Raw genomic sequence first — 23,312 nt, forward strand, 5'->3', positions numbered from 1 at the left:
TAATTTTGCAGAAGCAGATTATGAGTCGTTTTCATTCATCATAAGCAGAATGTTTTGTTTCGTAAAAGGTCTGCCTGGTCTAATTATATGGGACTTAAGACGAACATGATTGATTAAAAAACAAAATACCAAAACCTGATCGAACAACAATGCCCAATGGAGTATCTCAATTAAACACAAGTTTATTATGGTTTAAAACATAACACACAATGATTAGGGAGTAAGGTTTATATTAGCAGATGTAATGTATATGCAAACAACACAAGTCTATTGCATAGGTCCGCTAATATGCATTACATTGATTTTATCTGTTCCCGTGCTTGTCGCATCAGATCAGAATAATCTCAGCGTTGTTAACTTCGAAAGCCCCGCCCGGGGAATGTGCAGTGCTGACGTGCATGGTTGCCTCACGTGACTCTTCTGGAATGTTAACGATGCAGTAAGTGTCCAACTTTGTTCTGCATTCTAATTCTGCCTTGAGTGGCGAGAAAATGGAGGACAATCCCATTATTTTCACTGTGTGCTTTTCATGAGAGGACATCGTAAGGCGATCCCGGGACAATAAAACGTCAGATACATAGTTTACAACTTTACTCAAGTCTAAACCAGTTCCTTGGACTAAGGTACCACTTAAATCGCATGGTGAGTCGCTCAAAACTGTATTCATTTTCAACACACTGGGCATGAAACGTATATATTCGTTGATGTATTCGATTTGCGGTAGCATGTTCTTTGTAAGTCTAGGAATTAAGCTGCATTCCTCATTAAAGTGAGATAGGAGTGAACAGCAGCACATTCTCCCTGCATTGGAATGCGGAGTTGCTCCAGCGGATCTGCGTTCGTCTCGCTCCAGACGCTCAAAGAACTAACATGTCTAAGCTCTAACTGGAAAGGCCCAGCAACTTGGTTCCGTCTCAAAGTTAGTTTGTATCTATGAAAACACTTTGAAACTAATGGTCAGTGTTTTACATGCCAGGTAATATATGCGAATGTATCCTGTTTTTACAGTCGAGGAATGAAACTAAAATGGTAGAACTTAAGTGTTTACCCTAACTCACATTCACAAATAACTAAACGTTGATAAGAATAATAAACGTTTGAGCTATCGCAAAAAAATTCGCTTGATAAAACAGAAGACTAATTTGTACTCGCGAGTAACAATCTATCGCTAATCTTTCGTGGATTTTTGTTTATGCATCTCGCGCAGTCAAAAGTTGACAAAATTGTATGTTTATAATTACTCGAAGATAATGTCCTTTACTACAGGCCTATTACATTACACACTGATTGATTTGATACTGTGTAATTCACTCCACCCACTAAATTGTAAATGTTTTGGTAAGATGTTCGTTGTGTTAAAAACATTCTTCATATTCACATTTTGTGTACTTTTGATGTTATCTTCAAAATATATTGTTGCTTGTGTATAATATAATGAAATTGATTACTTGAACGATATATTTTATTTGTGATTGTATTCACAGGACTGGTCCTCTGATATCTTGGTTTGCCACTAGAATTAGACAAACATTTTGAAGCACATGAAATCTTATTACGATTATTGTTAAAATAAATAGCTTAAGTCTAAGTGGTGGTTTAATTTTGTTATAAAAATGTTGGCTCTCAATCACTGCACCCTGTACTGGACACATTTGTTATTGGATATCTCTTATGTCCTTTTTATGTGCCATATTGTGCCCATGGAGTTATTGATAGCTAAAGATTGATATCACACAATTTAGAGCCTCAAAATGAAGAACACATGCATTCAATGTTTTGTTTATTTTAATTAATTAATTTATTGTTGCATTTTACACTATAGAGGAACACCACTAGAACACAAATCAGTGTTGATGCCAGCTGTGTGTGAATGTTTATGCTGGATCCATAATATTTTGCAGCAGTGTGTTTATGGTCAGGTTTAGTTAGTGCATCCAAAGTATTCACAGGCTTCACTTTTTCCACATTTTGTTATGTTATGCCTTATTCCAAAATGGATTAAATTCATTATTTTCCTCAAAATTCTACAAACAATACCCCATAATGACAACGTGAAAGAAGTTTGTTTGAAATCTTTGCAAATGTATAAAAAATAAAAAATTCACGTGAACATAAGTATTCACAGCCTTTGCCATGACACTCAAAATTGAGCTCAGGTGCATCCGGTTTCCACTGATCATCCTTGAGATGTTTCTACAACTTGATTGGAGTCCACCTGTGATAAATTCAGTTGATTGGACATGATTTGGAAAGGCACACACCTGTCTATATAAGTTCCCACAGTTAACAGTGCATGTCAGAGGACAATCAAGCCATGAAGTTCAAGGAATTGTCTGTAGACCTCCAAGACAGGATTGTGTCGAGGCACAGATCTGGGGAAGGATACAGAAAAAGTTAAGAACCACCAGGACTCTTCCTAGAGCTGGCTACCTGGCCAAACTGAGTGATTGGGGGAGACGTGCCTTAGTCAGGGTGGTGACCAAGAACCCGATGGTCACTCTGACAGAGCTCCAGCATTTCTCTGTGGAGCGAGGAGAAACTTCCAGAAGAACAACCATCTCTGCAGCACTCCACCAATCAGGCCTGTATGGTAGAGTGGCCAGACGGAAGCCACTCTTCAGTAAAAGGCACATGATGGCCCACCTGGAGTTTGCCAAAAGGCACCTGAAGGACTCTCAGACAATGAGAAACAAAAGTTTGAACTCTAAAGCCTGAATGGCAAGCGTCATGTCTGGAGGAATCCAGGCGCCACTCATCACCTGGCCAATACCATCCCTACAGTGAAGCATGGGTGTGGTAGCCTCATGCTGTGTGGATGTTTTTCAGCGGCATGAACTAGTCAGGATCGAGGGAAAGATGAATGCAGCAATGTACAGAGACATCCTTCATGAAAACCTGCTACAGAGTGCTTTGGACCTCAGACTGGGGCGACGGTTCAGTGGCTACGGGACAACTCTGTGAATGTCCTTGAGTCGCCCAGACTTGAACCCGATTGAACATCTTTGGAGAGATCTGAAAATGGCTGTGCACCGACACTCCCCATCCAACCTGATGAAGCTTGAGAGGTCCTGCAAAGAAGAATGGGAGAAACTGCCCAAAAATAGGTGTGCCAAGCTTGTAGCATCATACGCAAAAAGATTTGAGGCTGTAATTGGTGCCAAATGTGCTTCAACAAAGTATTGAGCACATGCTGTGAATACAAATGTACATGTGACTTATTTTTTTTATTTATAATAAATTTGCAAAGATTTCAAACAAACTTCTTTCATGTTGTCATTATGGGGTATTGTTTGTAGAATTGAGGAAAATAATGAATGCAGTCCATTTTGAAATAAGGCTTTAACATCACAAAATGTGGAAAAAGTGAAGCGGTGTGAATACTTTCCGGATGCACTGTACCTTATATACCTTATATCACCTCACTGAGCTGTGTGAATACTCCTATAGATGTAGCGTTATTAATGGCTTCATTGGCTTGTGTAATAAATATTTGCTTTCTAATGGATGATCTATGAAATAATTATGTGGTGTTTGTGTTTTTGGATTAGTGTTTAGATGTTGTCCCTGTGATGCAATGCTTGGAATGGAAGGCATGGAAATTAGAATGGATAAATAAGACTCCTCTAGGCTTGGCATAAATGCAATTATTTTATTTTAATAACTGGCTTTTTGCAGTATTAAGCACCAGCATCCCAAAAATATGTTTATTCAAAAACCTGTTAGTTCTTTAAATCATGTTGAATTCTGGTGGTTTAGTAAAATAAAATGAAGATTTGCTGCTTGCTTGTTGGAAGCAGGTGGTATTAGGGAGAGGGGACATCTTTATTCTAGAGAGCATTTCATTAGACCAATTTTAGGATATTCCTGTGAGTGCAAGATGTCATCAATATATTTTTGTTAGATTACCTGGAATTTTTTATTTTAAAGTTAGCCTAAAACTGTGCTTCATTTGGTAACATCGAGATTAACTGGTTTTATTAATGGTACAAATATTATTTGACCACTGAATCAACCTGATTACATTGGGTTAAACCTACAAAACTAATTTTAAGAGTTAGATCAGGTAGAAATAGCTCCTTTTGGCAACTTTTGCAGGTCACCACTTTTTACAGTGTGATACAAATACATTTTGTCAACTTTCAATCGTACACAAGCATTATATATATATATATATAACCTCAAAGCGAATTTTTTTCCCCAAATGTCTTTTATTTCCCTATAAATTACCTTCAGAAGATGTGTTATGAATGTGATGCATAGCTTGTGTCAATAGTTAGATTTTATTTATGGAGGGTCTGCCTTATTACTTGGATTATTACTATTAGCTGTTATTACTAGTAGCCTGCTCTCCATTTGAGTTGGTACATCAAAGTAATGCTTTTACTCTGACTGCATCACTAACATCACCATAATATGAAGCACCATAATATGAAACTGATCTGTTAGTGCTTAGAAACAAATCAATAAAAGAGGCATTACTGTCTGACTGAACTCAGACGCAGAGTAGTGAGTGATGCAGGACCTTAGTTGTGCCTGAACCTCATCCTGACTACTTTTTCTAACTCTGTCTTGCCCTGTCTCCTCAAGAAAAGATGCGTACAAGACTGGAATGGAACAAGCATGCAGATGTAACCCCTCACATGTCTTGGGAGGAGGGGGAGTGTGAGCCTTGAAAGAGGGTATTGGGATGTGAGTGGGCCAGCATCCAGCAAGAGCCACAGCCAAAGAGGCAGCAGAAATAAAGACAAGCAACAACAGGAATTCTGATCTTCCCTTGCAACTTTCCCACTGCAGGCTGTTATCTGTTTTGGTCAAACAACTCAGAACCGCACCTGTGTGTGTGTTTTGTGTAAGTAGATTTTGAATCTTATTTTTCGACTCTTTATGGTGGGAATCAGCAGTGACCTGCCAAAAGATATAAAATGTATAATTATGTTTGCAAGTCAAAACTGTGATATATTGTAAATGTTTACTCTTGATTCTCATTCATCTTCATTTGACTTCGTCCTTTGTGCAACAAGATTTTAACTTCTTTACTTACTCGTAGAATTTAGGCCCACCAGTGTAAGTAAAAAAAAAAAAACATTATCTGAGGGAATAGAATACTTTGATTCCAGCGTGTTTATTGTTATACTGTACAAAAAGCCTTGCAGTCTAGCTGTATGGAGAATCTAGTGCCATGTTATGTTTCACGCACACACTTGTTCTGAAACAAGAAAGTATTCCAAAATGTAACAAAAATATCAGTTCTTGACATTAGACAGTATTGTGAGGTAAAATTGTATAGTTTAAAGTACCCCACCCCCAACATTTATTGTCCTATTTTTGTGTGTTTTCCTTTGCCTGAAGTTTGAGTGATTAATTGAAGGTTTCTTTCTGTCTTTGTGAAGTGTTTGTGTGAGAGTATTTGGCTTTAGAGTCCGTGCCAGCCAGACCAGGCCAGGTTCATCCATGAGGCCCAAGACCTTCCCTGCTGCCCCATACATGGGCAACACACGCCAGTGTCTGCAGGAGATCAAGGAGGGACTGAAACAACCAGCAAAGCTGGTGAGCCAGGCGCTTCATGGAGGCAGTGCCCGAGGGGAGGGGGGCAGAGGGGGTGATTCTAAGGGCAAAGACCAAGCTGGTAGGCAACAGCAGCTCCGGCCACCCCAGAAGTTCAACAACTACCAAAATGCCCTTCTTGAGATCCAGATGTCTCTAGTGCAATTTGACAAAAAGTCAGGTCAAGGATCCAGCTCAGTGCACCCTGTTGAAGTAAACAGACAGATGCTGCAGGAACTTGTCAATACTGGTTGTGATCAGGTAAGAGGTAGATTGATAAAGAATGTGTGTGTTTATGTGTATTGGATCTCAGTCACTAAATTCTTGTGTTTTACTTGGTAAATGTAATGAAATTGAGTATTGATGTTGTCCAAGGATTGTTATATATATATATATATATATATATATATATATATATATATATATATATATATATATATTATTATTATTATTTTGTAAAATTTATTTAATGGAAAAATAAACACTTGCTGTTAATAAGCATAAATCACTATATTGGTTTTCGCATATATTTAGAGTGATTCCTAAATTCCTCCTAGCTTGAGCAATAGTACAATGGACCTTGTGGAGGCTTAGCAAAACTAGGGCTTTGAACATTGTACAGTAAATATGCAGTGCGATTGATCCAGTCTTTGCCAAGTCTAAAATCTTTACATAATATTGAGTGTAATAGTGAAATGGCAGTCATATTTCACAATTCTTTTTCATAGTTTAGTTTTATCTTGAAGAGCACTGTGAAACGTCTCCACCCCAAAGGATGTGGTGGACAGCCCTTCCTCACTCTTAACCCCCCAAAACAAAAACATTTATACACGTTTGAGCAGTTAAGTTCTGTCCTCTCCCAACTTTTTTTTTCTGTAAAATCAGTTTCATTTGATATTGTACAAACAGAACCATTATAACTACAACAAAGTATGCCATAACTAAGGAGTAAAACTTCTGTTAAATAGCTGTGGAATTCCTAATTGTGGTAATACTTAATGCTAGTTATTGTGCAATCACAATTTATTTCTGCTATATGTGCTACTTATGTTCCTGTCCTGAAATCTTGTGGCAAAATGAATAGGTATTAGGTGTAGCCAAACTAAATCCAGTATTCTAACCCTGAATTTGTATATCTAATGGAAAAATGCTATTAACCAAAGATGGTATATGAATCCTTGATGATCTTTATTGAAATTAGCCTGTTTAATCAGTTGAGGAGATCTGACCAAGAATCTTTCCAACATTGCATCTGTTGTTTGATATTACATTTATTTAGTGTGCATCATTTCAGACCTTCTAATACAGACACCTTGTCATATCGTTAATGACTATTTGTTTGGGCTTTGGTACTAATGTTCTGATACATCGCTGAGAGCAGCCATGTGATTGTATTTGGCATGTGAGGAATGTTGTGCTCAAGCCCATGCACAACACCACAGAGAAATCCACCATGGTCCAGAGGAATTACGAGGCCTAGCTGAAGGGAGCCTAGCTGCTTTTATGACAGCTAAATAGAGACTTAGGTCTCTGGAAGCAGAAATATGCTATCAGATGAAGTGTAGTATGGAGTCAGGCTTGATTTGGATCAAGTTGTCTGGATGCATTCTTGATGCAGTTTTATCTTAGAAAGGCTATTGCTTTTGGTCCTGATGCTGGGCTGATTTAGACAATGATCTTGGTCAAAATATTTTTTTAAATATTTGTTTTATAAACAAATGTTTATGAATAATCAAAATATGAGTCGTTGACATTTAATTCTTTGGGAATTTGACATGTCCTTGGAGTCCTGCAATGTGACATACATGGTACTGTATACTCCATCTAAAATTATTTTAAATGGCATTTTACCACCTCTGGAGTCAGGAGTTCGAATCCAGGATGTGCTGATTGTCTTTGTCCTGCATTGATAGGACAGCCTGTACTACATTAACACATAGGAAGTGATCAGTTCAATTCAAGATGGGAGGTACACTTTCCCCAGCATGAATAACAGACATAGGCTGGGAGAGCACAGACACTCTGACTGGGTCTCTTTTTCCAGTCCTTCCTATGTTTTTCTCTTCACTTGTCTTCATACTGGTGGTTGAAATTTTTTATTTAATTGTTACAAAAATATAAAATTTGTGTTTTGTGGCTCAGTCTGTCTGACCTAGTCTCTTCCGTTGTTCAACTTTAGCATGGCCAAAAGTCCTTTGGTATTTTAAATGAGTCATGTTCCTGTCACACTTAAATAGTCATGCACCACATACACCTACACCTCCCATAAGAGCAGGGCATACATTTCTGCATGTTTATTTATTTTATTTTAAATAGCGATATAGCCATTATTGTATAATGACTTAACCCTGTTGCGTGGCATGGTATTTTAAGTTCTCTGTTTGTGTCTGACTGGGGCCTGTGCTCCTGTGACCCTCTGTACATTCCAGGAAATTAAATGGCTGCCTCTGGCCCTTCCCAGGGCTGCTTTAGGTTGATCGTTATCGTTGGTTTTCGCCTCACAAATTACACAGCAATGCAGCTGACAGTTACATAACCACCTTTTGAAGGAGGAAATGTTTCATGTATGTGATGTTTGTGTACTTATATATATACACATTATGATATATATGTTATGTTGATATAAGTCTTTTCTCACAATGCATCCAGTGGGGCATATTCATGTTCAACACAAGCTGAACAAATTTCTCTTGTCATTCATGAATACATTTTTTTTGTAAATTGTGTCATTGAATTTAATGTGACAGTTTTTGTAAGAATGATTTTATGTACAATTTGTGCAGAAGTTTGTTCTGCTTGTGTTTATAGCCCAATTAACCTTCACATTTCCGGTTTTGGATTGTGGACGTAAACTATTGCTGGGTAAACTTCTATAGCAGAATGTGAGACCACACCAAATATTATTTTTGCTTTCCCATTTGCTCCAACAGCTAAAGAATTAATCCACTGACTATTGGATTTCTATGACTTTCCAAAAGGGGAAAAGAAATATAAAGTCACTCCCTCAGCAACTGTATTAGAAACCCCATTACATCTGTAGTAACTAGTTTTTTAATTAATGCAGGGTAATATGTTGGAAATTTACACCAATTAATACATTTTTTTAAACATTTGCTATATTTACGCTGCTAATAAAGACTAAAACACATCCCAGTCTTTGAAAAAGATCCATATGTTCAGTGTCTCAAATATTAACTGTGCTGTGTAATGTACCATTTCACACTACATATGCTACACAATTCACGTTATACCCATTTATATATAATATAAAGCATAAAAAACATATTTTCAAGTAAAACTGGATATTGATTAAGAAGAAATGAAGGTCTGAGCTTGATTTGTCCTTTGGGAATTCATTGGATCGTAAAAAGTGAACATGATATACACCGATCAGCAACAACATTAAAACCACCTGCCTAATATTGTGTAGGTCCCCTGGTGCCACCAAACAGCACCAACCCGTATCTCAGAATGGCATTCTGAGATTTTATTCTTCTCACCAAAATGGTACAGAGTGGTTATCTGAGCTGGTGAAGTTAGGACATTAATAAAAAAAATTAAGACAAAATGTTTTTTTATTTAAAATAACATGCACCAATGAATCGGGCACATGAAGATCAGGAATGTGCATTAAGAAAGTAAATGGGGTCAATTTTGATTTAATGTTGACTAAGTCCACCCGAGTCGATGGTACTCTGATCTAGTATGGAGATATCTAGTTTATTTTCTAGTGCTCATCCTTTGTGCAATCAGGCATATCGGTGCATTTTTAGGTACTTTTATCTTCATGAATGGAGATATTGTGTCTAGTTCATAGAAAGCACTACTGAGGGGAAGTTACTTTTTTATAGTCTGTATGATGTTCTGCTTCTCCACGTCCATCTGCTGATGATGCTGTCCAAGCGCTCCTATATTTCAGTCTCCATATGGCTTTCATTTCCATTTACGTTGGTGCAATGTGTTTTAGAATTTGGGTCAAAGTGGAAGCTCATAAAAATGGCTTTTTGAACAGTGGCTGAATATACAGTAGTTATGTCACTTCAGTCAGTAAGATATTGTTTACTTTTTCATTCAGACTTTGAAAAAAGAGAAAGAAATGTTTCTGTTTTTGCTTGGATACTAACCGTCACCACAGTCAGCGATTGAATGCCTAGTGTAGCACTGAGGCTTATGGTGATGGCCATCATGACAAGAGTGTAAATACAAACAGGATATTTTGGGAACAACCAGTTTGAATGTTAAAGACAGATTGGAACAGTGAACATTTAAAGGGAGATCGAAGCATAGATTTCCACATAGTTAAAATTCTTGCTTCCTGGTTTGTGGAATGTCCTGAACATCTGTCGCCATGACAGTGGAGGTCAGGGCTGAAACTCTTACCCAGGGCCAAACCAGACCCAGCCCTTCTCTTAACTAGACTGAAGTGTGTGTGTGTGAGAGTGAGAGTGAGAGTGGCGCCTTTAAATCACTAAGGGGGACGAGAAGGCACACACCCTTGGAGCAGACAGTGATGGAATGCAACAGACAGACCCAGCATTTCTGAGAGCAATGATCGTAGACAGACAGCTTGTGTTTAGAGTTTTTCCTGTGTGCTTCTCTACTGTGCTTTGTACAGGAGTCAGGACAGACTGTAGTACCTGGCGTGCATATGTGTATTTACAGTAATTGCATGTAATAATTAGCGATGAGTCAAGAGTCAACTAATCAGAATAGTCTGTTACTGCGGTGGACTAGATTTAGAATATTCTCTTTTTTTTTGTGCCAGTGCTTTAACTAGCTTGCTGACATAATGCTGTGCTTAAGCTGTTACACAGTTTGCAGGATAAATTTCTCTGAGAGAAGTTGTGTCTTAACATCATCCTCTTTAATACACCTGAGCTACAGCTATATGCATTCAGTTGGATGTCTTTGGCCATTTTGGCCAATTATTTTATGTGTGTCTTTTGCCACAATTTTTGTGTTTTTAACATGGCTAGTTAGATAGTATGAGGATAGTAGGTGGGTTTCCATCGAACTATTTTTATGCACAATTTGAAATTGTGCATATGAAATCCTGATTGGAAGTGCTTGATATGCTTCTGAATGGAAGTGCTTGATATAAACTTCCTAAATTAGCTTAAAATATAATGTGCTAGGAGGAGGTGGATTTTCTATAGTTATGTAAATTAGTTAAAATGCACAATGAAAATTGTTTATTTACTAAACGATGACATGTTTTGACCATTCGTGCATGTGTTATGAGTGTGCGATAGCTTGATGTAACTATCTCACTGAAAGGTCCGACCTTGGCACACAATTCTTTGAAAATAGCGCTTGTCATTCAGACGTGTTTATCTCACAGCTGGTCAATAAAGTGGGTCCTCACAATCTGCCAGAACACAAATTATACACTTATTACACTTATTCTGTGGTGTCTCAAGGATACATTTAATAAAATGAAATACTTGCTCCAGTCTTGCAAATAAAACAGTTCCCAAAGCAGGGCGAGGTCATTCAGCTGCTCCATCATGACGAGGCGGCTCACTCATGATAATGTGCATTACGTCGTAGTGGATGGGAATGTGCAACATTTTGTATTTTCTTAAGTCTAATTTTTAGAAATGCGCTTAAAAAATGCTAAACATTTTGGATGGAAACCCAGCAACTGTTAGATATATAGACCCTTGCACTCCGTCCAGCTGTTCCATGTGTAACAGTATGTGGCAAGATTTAGGTCACTCAAAGCTAGGTTAAACAATCCAATGTGAGACCTTTTTTTATTGAGCAAACTTTTCAGTGTCTATTCTTAGCACATAAAACACACATAAATAGCTGCATGCTTTTTCTCTCCTCCGGCTGGCTCGCTCTTATCCCTCTCCAGCTCTCACTGCAATAGAAAACAGCCGCACGGTCGATGCCCGTACAATAGTTAAAATAGGGAGAACCCCCAGTGTTTCCCACAGGATTTTGTGAGACTATCGGGGGTGGACCTCCGACCCTCTAGGGGGTCCGGGGTATGCTCCCCCATAAGAAAATTTTGTAAATATTAAAGTTAAATACTTCTATCTGGTGCAATTTGAGAGCAACATTAAGAGGCTAGTGTTGTGCTCTTGTAAACAGTTTTGTGCTCTTAAAGCTGCAGTAGGCAACATTGAAATAAATTGAATTGTGAGAAACAGTGCCCCAAATTCTTCCCCATATACATGATGCCCTTCACCCCCAGCCAGGGTTACTTGAGCTGGGGGTGTTCACAAACAGAGCCAAGGCCTGCCTTTCTGTGGTGCTAACTAATTTGTCACAGGTTCTCATTTAACTTAGACACCATGTTTATATAGAAAACAATTTTTTCAATGAATAAATACTACCTACTGTAGCTTTAAGAATTTTGTGCTCTAACCATTCTAAAAAGCAGGGTACAAACTAGTGATGTCAGTTTCAGCTTTTAATCTTTTAACGTTACCTCAGACTGCTAACGAAAGCTAGCTAGTTAAGCCGTAAGCAATGTAACATTTTGCCAAGTTACGTATGTAGTTCAACTGAATGAGACACAAGTGTTTTTTCCTGCACGCATGAGACATCATGCAGGGAAGGATGAGGCTGAATCCAGCTACTTAATCAACTGCTTTTTATTTAGTAAAAGGGACTCTGTGCTTTGAAACTACACAACTCTATCACTGGCGAGTGAAATGTTAATATTTACTTGTTGCCAGTGGCTAATAACAGACATTATTGGTCGCATAATGTGAAAGTTACTCGCACATGTGAGTGATTTACTCACAATGTAGAAGGCTGGTTAACGTTACTTACCTCAAAAAGTGTCATCCTCCTCAACTAAATAACGTTAGACGGATCCAGGAATACTCCAGTGCAGATATCCGCGAGTGTGTATGAACGCATGAGTTTACAGCAGCGGGGGAGGAACTGACTGAACTGACTGGCGCACGAGAGAGAGCATGAAACGCAACCTTTATTTTATGTTATTATGAGACTGAGAAGTGCAAATATGTTTTAGATGAGAAGTGTAAAAACCTTTCGGTTCATTACGAGACCATGACGGGGCAAATTAGACTGTGGCGGTCCGCCATAGTCTAGTCAATTAATGGGAAACACTGACCACATGGAGGCTTGCGGGACCTCTCGCACTGCAAATAATAGGGGCTAGAGCCACTTATCCCAATTTCGAGTGTCTTCATGTACGAAATTAAATACGAAAATCATATTCTTTAGGGTATGATTAAATCGTTTGACCAAGCCATCAATTTGGGGGTCGTAAATGCTGGTCCGAATTGATTTAATCCCCAATAATTCTTACACTTTTCTTGGTGTACATGACATAAACGTAGTGCCCTGATCAGTGAAGATTTTTTTTGAATCCCCACTTGGGAGAAAATTCTCAAGTGTGCCTCTGCAACACTTCGTGCTGAAATGTTGCGCAGGGGCACTGCTTCTGGATATCGCATTGCAACACAAAGCGATGGCCACATGGCATCCATTCTAATGGCCTGATGAGGTCCATGTAAATTTTTTAGAAGGGGACATCGATCAATGGAAAGGGGCGCAAAAAAGTTCTGGCGGATTCACCAGCTGACATTCACGGCATTCATCTCAGAGAAGACTGGACGTGTCTTGAATGGAGTTGTTGTGTGGTGGGTAATCGTTGAAGGTCCACTTAGGTTTATAACTATACTAGTTCTTTAAAAAAAAATCTGCCTCTAAACAAATAGGCTAAAATAATGTGTTATTTTGTTAAGTATTACTTTCAAATCCATAAGTCTTGGCAGTTGTTTCAATGCATTAATATTGTTATGATTGATCAAGTGTGCAAAAGTCATAGTGTGTTTTGCCCTTGTCATATAATGGGGGACTGGAAAAGGAAAGAGCTTGTGCATAACTTGCAGAGGAAGCAGCTGCAGGGAATGTAGTCTTAACCTTTATCTGCTGTGTGCACAGTATGTGTGCATGTTTGGTTTATATTAACATACATGAGTTTATGTAAATAATTGAAGAGGTTTACAGAGGCCAAAACGATATGGTACGATCGCAACAAATTCAACAAGCTTACAAAGAGCCTGGAAGGAAGCTATTTTGTCTTAAGAACTTCAATAAATTAAACTTGTCTAGAACACGGCCTTTTACATAAAGGAAGCCTTGGACTCTTGAATGTCTATTTAAATTAGTGTTCAAGTGTTGCATTTGAACAAAATGACAAAAATGCATTGTTTTAAAAATGTACTGTAAATTATGCCTTTTTTGAGTTTTCACTTTTAATTTCTAAAACAGAAAATGGCAGTGCGTGCCCTAAAACAGACTGGTAGCCGTAACATCGAGGCAGCATTGGAGTACATAAGTAAAATGAGTTACCTGGACCCACACAATGAACAGATTGTACGTGTCATCAAACAGACATCCCCAGGTATGTGCACACTTACTCCCTGAAACACACATACATAAGATGGATATACAGATATGCATGTAATTTATGATGAATTTTTAATTTTAGATAAAATTTCCCTTACCCTATAGGAAAAGGTGGTATGTCAAATTTGATGGACCACAGATCAGCAATGGAGGGCGCTGGGAAAGGTGCAATGCCACCGTATCACCAAATGGGGGCACCACTCTATGAAGGAGCTAGTTATGGGGCTGAGGGTGACTTGGCTCGAGCATACATGGGTGGACCACCTGTTATGAACTACATGACACCACCTGCCAACTCTTCACAGTGTCCTGCCATGGGAAACCCAATGGGTCGTCCTGGCAGTATGGGTGCCTACTCCACAGGCATGGCTTCCCAAAATAACCCTGGGAACCCTATGTACACAGCTGGTCCATCCCAGCAAAAAAGCTACCCTGGTGTGATGGACCAGGCTATGATGGGCTACAGTGTGCCTGGACCTCCCATGCAACTCCAGGCTCAGCCTCCAGGAGGCCCTGGCCCTCATTATGACTATAGGTCTCATATGATGGAGCCTTCCAGCTATGGAGTCAAACGGAGTGCTTCCTTCCAGAACAAGATGCCTCCACTCACACCAGACAACTATGTTACTATGCCAAGCAAAGGAGCAATGGGCCAAAATGGTGGTGGCTACCCTCCCACCTTATATATGTCACCACATTCGCACCCACGCCAAGCCAGCCCTACCACACACCAGGTTCACATGATGCCACGTCCCCCTGGTGTAGCCACTGGAGCAATGGGTGGGGAATTCTCAGATGTTCCTCAAGGCCTTCTTAATCCTTCCAGGGCCATTCTGAACCTTGACCTGTATGAGCATCATTGGCCAGGAGCCCAAGTTCCTGAGGGGACTTCTCCAGCTAGGCAGCCACAGGGGCCCTTTAGAGGTGAGGTGCGCATCCCCAGTAGAACCAATTCTTTCAACAACCATCAAAAGGTGACTGTGAGGCAGGCATTGCCTCCTACAGCAAGTGTTGCTGGCAAGCAGGAGGCACCTTTGGGTCCACCTAACACAATCACTGCAGTAACCTCTCCACCAATCCAGCCACCTGTTAAGAGTATACGGGTCATGAGGCCTGAGCCAAAGACAGCAGTGGGACCATGTCACCCAGGCTGGCTGAGTGCACAAGCCCAAGAAGCAGCTGAGTCTCATGGTTATATGCCAGATGAGACTTTTACCCTGGAGCCTAACCAAGAACACCGCTGTCCTCCTCCACCTTACCCCAAAACACTGCTCCTGCCTGGTTCTGGACCTGGAGCTGAGCCTGCATCCCTTGAGTCTGGAGCCATGGGTGGACTTCCAGATGTCAGTGTAACAAGTAGAACTGTCCAGAGTGCCTCAGCAGGAAAACAGGAGAAACCTGTTTCCAAAGACAAAGCAAAGGCAGGCAAAGGAGAGAAGGCTGTGAAAGATAAGAAGCAGATCCAGACCTCACCGGTTCCTGTGCGAAAGAATGCCCGAGATGAAGAGAAGAGGGAGTCACGCATCAAGAGTTACTCTCCATTCGCCTTCAAGTTCTACATGGAGCAACATGTGGAGAATGTGATGAAGACGTACCAGCAAAAACTCAACCGCAGGATGCAGCTGGAGCAAGAGATGTCCAAGGTGAGCTGGACTAGACTTTAAAGGAGTAGTTCACCCAAAATGAAATTTCTGTCATCAGGTTTGGTTAGAAAACATTTTTTTTTTTTTACTTATTTTACTGTGAAAATTTCGACTTTTGCCATTGCTCTTTTTTGCATGTTGGTGAGTACATGTTTACGTGTTCATGAAAGAACTTACGTTTTGCTTTTGGGAGGTACATGGACAAACCATTGTGAAAAAGTTTCTGAGTAAATGATTGATGACAGAATTTTCATTCTTGGCTGGACTATTCCTTTTACCACTGCTCGAGTTTAATTTCAGGCAATTTTAAAGATATTAAATGTAGTCATGTTTAGTTTTGATTTATCAAGAATATTTTAATCCAAGTATATTTTCTGAGGCGTGAATAAGTATTATTTTTACTCTTATTAAATAAAACCACCCTCCTCTATCTCTTTGTCTCCACCAGGCTGGCCTATCAGAGGCAGAGCAGGAACAGATGAGGAAGATGCTGAATCAGAAGGAATCCAACTACAATCGACTGCGACGTGCCAAGATGGACAAATCTATGTTTGTCAAAATCAAGACGCTAGGCATTGGGGCATTTGGTGAGGTGTGTCTTACACGCAAATTGGACACAGGGGCTCTCTATGCCATGAAGACTCTACGAAAGAAAGATGTTCTGAACCGGAACCAAGTAGCCCATGTGAAAGCAGAACGGGACATCTTGGCTGAAGCTGACAATGAGTGGGTAGTCAGGTTGTACTACTCATTCCAGGACAGAGACAGCCTGTACTTTGTCATGGATTACATTCCTGGAGGAGATATGATGAGCCTGCTGATCCGGATGGGGGTGTTCCCAGAGCCCTTAGCCAGGTTCTACGTGGCAGAACTGACGTTAGCCATTGAGAGTGTACACAAAATGGGCTTCATTCACAGAGATATCAAACCAGACAACATTCTCATTGACCTGGATGGACACATCAAACTGACTGACTTTGGTCTGTGTACTGGGTTCCGTTGGACTCACAACTCAAAGTATTACCAAAAAGGTAAAGATAATGAAGACAATGTGAAGCTCATCGCTTTTGAAAAGTGGCCTTGGTGAATTTTTTGTAAGAGTACATTAAATACTGCTATGTATAAATGTATACACATTCAGGCTGATTTCCCCCGGTTCCCTTTTTTTTCTTTCAAAGACTAATGACTTATATTGCTTGTTTCTATATGACTCTTTAGCCCCTTGAAGACTTCAAATTATTTAATTGGCTGTGTTTCTCTTCTACACTTCATGAATAGGGAACCATATCCGGCAGGATAGTATGGAACCAAGTGACTTTTGGGACAATGTGTCTAACTGCCGTTGTGGTGACCGCCTGATGACTTTAGAACAGCGGGCGACTCGACAGCACCAGCGTTGCCTGGCACACTCTCTGGTGGGCACTCCTAACTATATCGCCCCTGAGGTGCTTCTGCGCAAAGGTAAGCTCTTGTCTTCAAGAGACCTGTTTATTAATATAGTATCTATAGATCTCTCCACCTGTTAAGGGTGATGCGTTATAATATGCAGGCTACACACAGCTGTGTGACTGGTGGAGTGTGGGAGTAATCTTGTTTGAGATGCTGGTTGGCCAGCCACCCTTCCTTGCGCCAACCCCAACAGAGACACAGCTTAAGGTAAGAAAAATAAATGTTCTTTGGTTTCTTTGCTTAAACAGTTTTGATTGATGCAACAAGATTTTCTTTGGTGTTGTATTATCACTAAATATAAAGGGGATGGGAATGGAACTGTATAACTGAGAAGAGGTATTGCTGAAATTGTCGATGATGATGTCTACTCCACAGGTGATAAACTGGGAGAATACCCTGCAGGTGCCACCACAAGTGAAGCTGAGCCCTGAGGCGGTTGACATCATTGGTCAGCTCTGCTGCTCAGCGGAAGAGCGTTTAGGGGGCAATGGGGCTGGAGAGATAAAAGCTCACCCATTCTTTTCTGAGATGGATTTCTCCAGTAATCTTCGCACACAGCCTGCCCCCTACCGACCCAAAATTGTCCACCCTATGGATACATCCAACTTTGATCCCGTGGAGGAGGAGGGCGGTCCAGGGGCCTGGAGCGATAGTGGGGACAGCACCCGCACTTGGGACACTCTCTGTTCTGCTCATGGCAAACACCCCGAGCACGCCTTCTACGAGTTCACCTTCCGCAGGTTTTTTGATGATAATGGTTGTCCATTCCGTTATCCCAAGCCCCCCGAAGCGACGCACGACCTGCCCTCTAGTGGTGAGGGCAGTAGCTTGAAGTCTGGGTTGGAGGAGGAAGATGTTCGTGAAGAGGAAGAACAAGGGGAAGGGTGTGAGCCAGTTTATGTGTGAGACTGTTAATGTTGCTCTGCCTTAACCTATACAGGGCTTTATCAGTTAATAGGCTGCATCTCCTACCCTTCTTTTAATCCGTACTTTCTCTTCAGGGTGTACTTTTGTACATTAAAGAAATGAAAGAACACGGAGAACAACAGAAACAGAGTGCACAATGTTCTGTGTGAAATTGTTTTATTCCTCAAATCATTATGCAGTATCCTTTGCCTGAGAGAAGCACTGACCTGGGACCAAGGAAGTGCACAAGATATAGTCCAGGGGATCTTAGTGTGATTGATAAATTTGGCTGCTTTATTATGAGAGCACAAAAAAAAAAAAGAGAGATGTTTTTCTGCTGCTCTGTGGTTTGTTTATCAAACCAATCTACTCTTGTGTTTAGTGTGGTATGTGTCAATGTTTTCCCATTCCTTTATTCAACTTGGTAAAAATACCCCAGTGACATTTAAATTTTTTTTTTTACTTTCTTCACCTCTCTCAGCCAGGTGATGCTAACACAGCCATTCCGAACACCAGAGAGGGATCAGAAGAAATGTTGGCTTGAAATAGTGGCCTAGTTATTAGGGAATTAAGTCAGAGAGCAGACTGATGCATGGTTATCCTCCACCACAATGCAATCCCACAAAACAAAAATACATGTTCAACATGCAAAAACATTGTCAGTGAAAGCTGTGGCGGTTCATTGAGTGTTTTCATTTTTAATCACTCATAAAATCATTAGCCAGAGTTTCAAATATGGGATCTTGGCTAATTTGCCTTAAAAAAAAGATTTAAATGTTTGAGATCGTTTTGTGGTGCCACCAAGTGGCTCAAAGTGAAACTAGTGAATAATGCTTTTTGAAGGTCCCACATTATGGACTGAAATGAAGTCACTTTTTTATATATGTATCCTGCTAATTCAGTCAGAAAGATCACACTGTATTTGTCAGTTAAATACACTTATCACACTATTTTGTAAATATTACACAGATATACTTCATTTTATGTTTCATGCCTTATCAGGTTAAATGGTGTTCTGAGAAGTGACAAGTATTGAGACAAAATATTCTAGACATACAGCCAGCACTTTGTGGACATGGGTTCTTAAAAAAGTCCATCATTATTAAAGGTTTGAAAGTAACGTCTATAAAATATTTCAGATATTATTAATTGAGAGCTGAATAATTTCATGTTGAAACATGAATTTTGTTGATGCCACAAAAAATTGATTATTTTGCAATCTGGAAAATTTTTGAGTAATAGTGAACTAATTCCTGCTTTCTACTCACTTGCCAGCAATCTACAGTCACATCGGTGAAAATAACCACACCATGAAGCAGTTTTCTAAAATCCCACCAAGTTATTGGCAGCAGTGCCACTGACCACCGAGTTAGTTAAGTTTTATTGCTTTGTTCTACAAAGATTTTGATTTGACAATTATCTTGCCTGGCTTTATTTATCTTGTTTAAAAGCTTGCATTACAACACCTTTTACCAGTTATTTATATATACACACACATACAGATACCCAAATCATGTGTTGTTTTTAGAGTTGTGCTTTCTCAGACTGCCACAGACACAGTGGCCATGCAGCTGGCTATCCGGAGCAATGCCGCAACTTTACAGTTTTTATTTTTTTACTTTTTAACCAATCTGAGAAGCAATACTAGAGCTTAACACAAATAACACTTTAAATGCTTCTCATTGTTTAACTCTGTCTCTGGCTTTATTCTTAACCTGTTGCTCAAAAGATCTTAATTGCAGTCAGTTTCACAGAAGGTCTTAAAAGTCAAGGTGATTTGTTTTTGTTGTTTGTGTGTTCATCCTCATCCAGAGTAATTTTGTCTATCACCAACTTCTTTCAACAAAGTTTACTGAACGCTTGCGAAAAACAATCTCAATGGATGATCACACACAGCACAGTATTATAGAAAGTCTATGGCTGAAATGTAAAGAATACTTTTGAGGCAGTTGTAGATACTCTTTAGAAAACAGTGAAAAATGTGGCGAAAGAAAAGGCAAATGTGTCTGATGGTATGACTATGTGCAATACAGAAAATGCATTATATAGTTTTCTAAAAACAACAAATAGCCTTTATAACTTTAAACTGAATTATGCTATATAAAACTATATATATTATATTGAATTATACATTCATTTTAGTTTTATGACCCAATGCTGCTGCTTGTTGTTGTTGTTATTATTATTACAATATAAAGAACATTATCATCATACTTTTATTCTCTCTGTGTTTAAAGTGTGGAATTGATTGTCAGTATGAATGGTCGAGATGAATTGTGTGCCTTCTAATGAATCTGTGGGTGTGTCCAGCATGTGGTGTTTAGTATTTCAAGAGGTGGAATACCTCTTCTTGCTCTCAGGCTGGTCCTGACTGTAAGATAGAAGGTGTTTTTGGAGGCCTAGTTTGAGAAAGAGATAAAAGAAGCAAGAATGAATGCTTGTCACTAAGACTCTGAAGGAGATGTATGTGAATGTCAGGACAGGATGGATATTGAAATACATATGTATGCTTGGTTTGCTTAATGATATGTCTTGCAGTTGTTTTGAAGTCAATTTAATATTGTTTTTCTGTGATCTAATCATTTCTTGTGATTATGGGTCACTGCACAAAATGTTCTCTGTATTAATTATCTCAAACGTACTGACAATCATGTTGTTATGTGGCTGCATTAGACCAAACTGAGATGTCAAGTCAGTATTGTTAAATTATCCCTTACGACCACTGACTGGAAGAGCTATAAAACAACATATGATACATTAATATGTTTTAAACATTAATATGTTTTATATATATATATATATATATATATATATATATATATATATATATATATATATATATATATCAGTATGAGTATGAGCCTCTTTAAAGGTAAGTTACATTTTTACATGTATACTATGGTGTGACTTATGATGGTGTGCCATTTGTATATAAAAACCTAAACTGTTATCATCCATTTGGTCCAATCAAAGTTCATTGATGGCTAATGTTTTGCAAACCCATATTCATCAGTATGGACCACTCAGTGAAAAAAAACATTAGTTTTTTATGAATCTCTCACAGAGTCAGGTATAAGGTTTGAATGTAATGTGTGTGCTGTGCTTAGGATGGATTCTCTGTGTTTTACTTTTGAAAGTGTTGACTGACAATCTTTGACTGTATTTTGAAGTGTGTGATGATGGGTCTTTTCTTTATTGTATGTTTTTATATTTTAATGGAAAAATGGGTTGGGACTTTTTGACGTTTGTAATCTTCTAAATGTATTATACTGTTACTAGTGAACATATATTTATACAGATATACATATTTTTTGTATCCTTAATTCTTTTATTTTTATTTTTTCCAAGCTAACTTTTGAACCCCTACATGTCTACAGTATTACAGACAGTATGCATTTGGATTTATATCTAATTTTGACATGAATTAATTAAGAATGTTTAAGAAATCCTTTCACTGTCTTCATGTGTAAATGTATATGTCTAAATTAAATGAAACAAATCATCCACTTTTTTGGAGTATTATTGAATGAGGTGGTGGTGGTGTGTGGTTATACCAAAGTGCTATGCTGCTTTTTCAGCAAGTGTCATATAGTGTGAGAGGAACTGCAACGGCCAATATTTTTGGGTGATTTAGATTTATTTTGCCATTTGCACAGGTACATTGAAATTCTTATACGTGTCTTTCTGAATCAGCTTTATAAAATATACATAAAAAGAAAATAAATGCATTCATATGAAGTTTAATAATAAAGAAATAAGGAAATAAACTAAAATGAATGCACAAAGGAATGGGGAAATACTCTATGCAGTGGGGAAATATGTGAGGTAACAGAGTATGAAATTCTTTTATTAAAGCAATTTCATACCCGCATGGCACTCTTTTCAAAAGGCACAATAGTACTAGTAGAATATGACATTGCGTACTGAAAGTTTTAGTGTGTCCATATTAGTGCTGCACGATAAATCATATCGCAATCGCGATGTCAGCCTGTGCGATTACATGACGGCAAAATGCTGTGATTATATTAAATAAATAAGTGCATGTGTGGACATGACAGCCCATTCTCTCTGAGAGCTGTTTGGCCATTTTCTACTCCACTAATAAAAAGATGACCAGTCAGTCTCAGTTTAGGGAGTGGCACGTGTGGTCATGTCAGTTCTCTTTCATCATCTCGTGTTCGAGATCCACCTATGGGAAGGGCATTCGTACCTGACCTCTGCATATGCATCCAATTGCCCCAAGTCTGGCTAGACAGATAGAAGCACGTGACCTATGCTCGGTAAGGACCCACCCCCTTACCTAAGAGCATATAACAACCTGCTCGCGCTGCTGCTCCTCAGTTGACATTCGCTTCTCGCGACCTCTGTTTTTCTCTCAGCTCTGTTGGATTTTGACTTTCACTCATTTGTCTACAGGAGGACACATCGCTCAGATCAGCCTCCGCCAGACGTGACTGTCTTGTTTCAGCAAAGTTATCTGTTTCTTGTTTATTGCAAGCCACCCACGCTCACTTAAACTACCACCAGGCTGCCTGCCTTTCTCTCTTACCACTTCCCCTGCTCCACGCAAAGGATTTTACAGAGTTTCGCCCTAATATGGCATTTTCCAAACCTACGGCTTCCTCCGGGGTCAGCCTATCGCGTGCCTGCCTGGCCTCGTGCGGTGCCCTCATCGCGGCCAGAGACCCTCATCCTTTCTGTGTTGTGTGCATGGGTCTCAAACACGCGGAGAAGGCTCTTGAGTTTCCGGAAAACTGTAGCCACTGCCTGACACTGCCTAAAAAACTCTGGCGCCGGAGGCTCAAGGTCGCCGCTACCCTGTGCACCAACCTCGAACTCTCCAACTCCGATGGGGGAAATGGTGATGACGACGCACTCCTGGGTCCCTCCCGGGTGCAGCCTCTCTTAGCTGGGCTGATCAAAATAACCCTCCGTTCCCTGAGGTCATTCTCTCGGGACCCCTCGTTTGCCAATGAGCCAGCTGGTTCTGGTGACGAAGACGATGCAGGCCTTCTCGAGGGTTCGGAGGATGAGGATACCATCCCGTCTTCTATGACTCCCCAGGCTAACGCCCCCGCGGCCCTCCCCCAGTCCGTCCTCATCGAGGTTTGTGAGCGAGCGGCAGCTCGCCTCAATATTGAATGGCCAACCCTACAAAGTGCCACTGACCAAGAGAGGGACGTGTACGACGGGAAACTCCTGGGATCCCCTCCCAGCCCGAGAAAACAACTTCTCCCCGTCCTCCCTGCATGTGCAAAGCATATGAGGTATTTTTGGGGGGACCCGCTGGACCTCAAACACGGTCTTGCAGGCCTTGAAGTGAAGGATATGATGGCCATCGAGCCCTCTATTGCCAGACACCTTAATCCCTAC

The 23,312-nt window shown here is 39.8% G+C and overlaps 1 protein-coding gene across 2 annotated transcripts; it reads left to right on the top strand.

Annotated features, from left to right (window-relative positions):
* The first annotated feature begins 440 nt into the window (after positions 1-440).
* LOC127658639 (serine/threonine-protein kinase LATS2-like) lies at positions 441-21,439 on the top strand. Of its 2 annotated transcripts, none has more exons than XM_052148018.1 (9): positions 441-642; positions 4,588-4,849; positions 5,391-5,805; positions 13,804-13,936; positions 14,047-15,584; positions 16,033-16,615; positions 16,863-17,045; positions 17,134-17,240; positions 17,409-21,439. In XM_052148018.1, exons 3-9 carry the CDS (start codon positions 5,452-5,454, stop codon positions 17,937-17,939), a joined length of 3,429 nt encoding a protein of 1,142 aa, XP_052003978.1. In that variant the 5' UTR covers positions 441-642; positions 4,588-4,849; positions 5,391-5,451; the 3' UTR covers positions 17,940-21,439. The 2 variants fall into 2 exon arrangements, with proteins under 2 accessions (XP_052003978.1, XP_052003979.1); XM_052148019.1 differs by having other exon boundaries at positions 4,593-4,849.
* The last annotated feature ends 1,873 nt before the right edge of the window (positions 21,440-23,312 follow it).

Source organism: Xyrauchen texanus, chromosome 18 (assembly GCF_025860055.1).
Source record: "Xyrauchen texanus isolate HMW12.3.18 chromosome 18, RBS_HiC_50CHRs, whole genome shotgun sequence".
Lineage (NCBI taxonomy): Eukaryota > Metazoa > Chordata > Actinopteri > Cypriniformes > Catostomidae > Xyrauchen > Xyrauchen texanus.

What these genes read in the sequence shown, in the direction of transcription:
- LOC127658639 (XM_052148018.1), top strand. Translation starts at nt 5,452, where the DNA reads ATGAGGCCCAAGACCTTCCCTGCTGCCCCATACATGGGCAACACACGC. An exon ending in TGGAGCAAGAGATGTCCAAG is followed by an intron (nt 15,585 to 16,032) that starts GTGAGCTGGACT and finishes TGTCTCCACCAG; the next exon opens with GCTGGCCTATCAGAGGCAGA. An exon ending in CAACAGAGACACAGCTTAAG is followed by an intron (nt 17,241 to 17,408) that starts GTAAGAAAAATA and finishes TCTACTCCACAG; the next exon opens with GTGATAAACTGGGAGAATAC.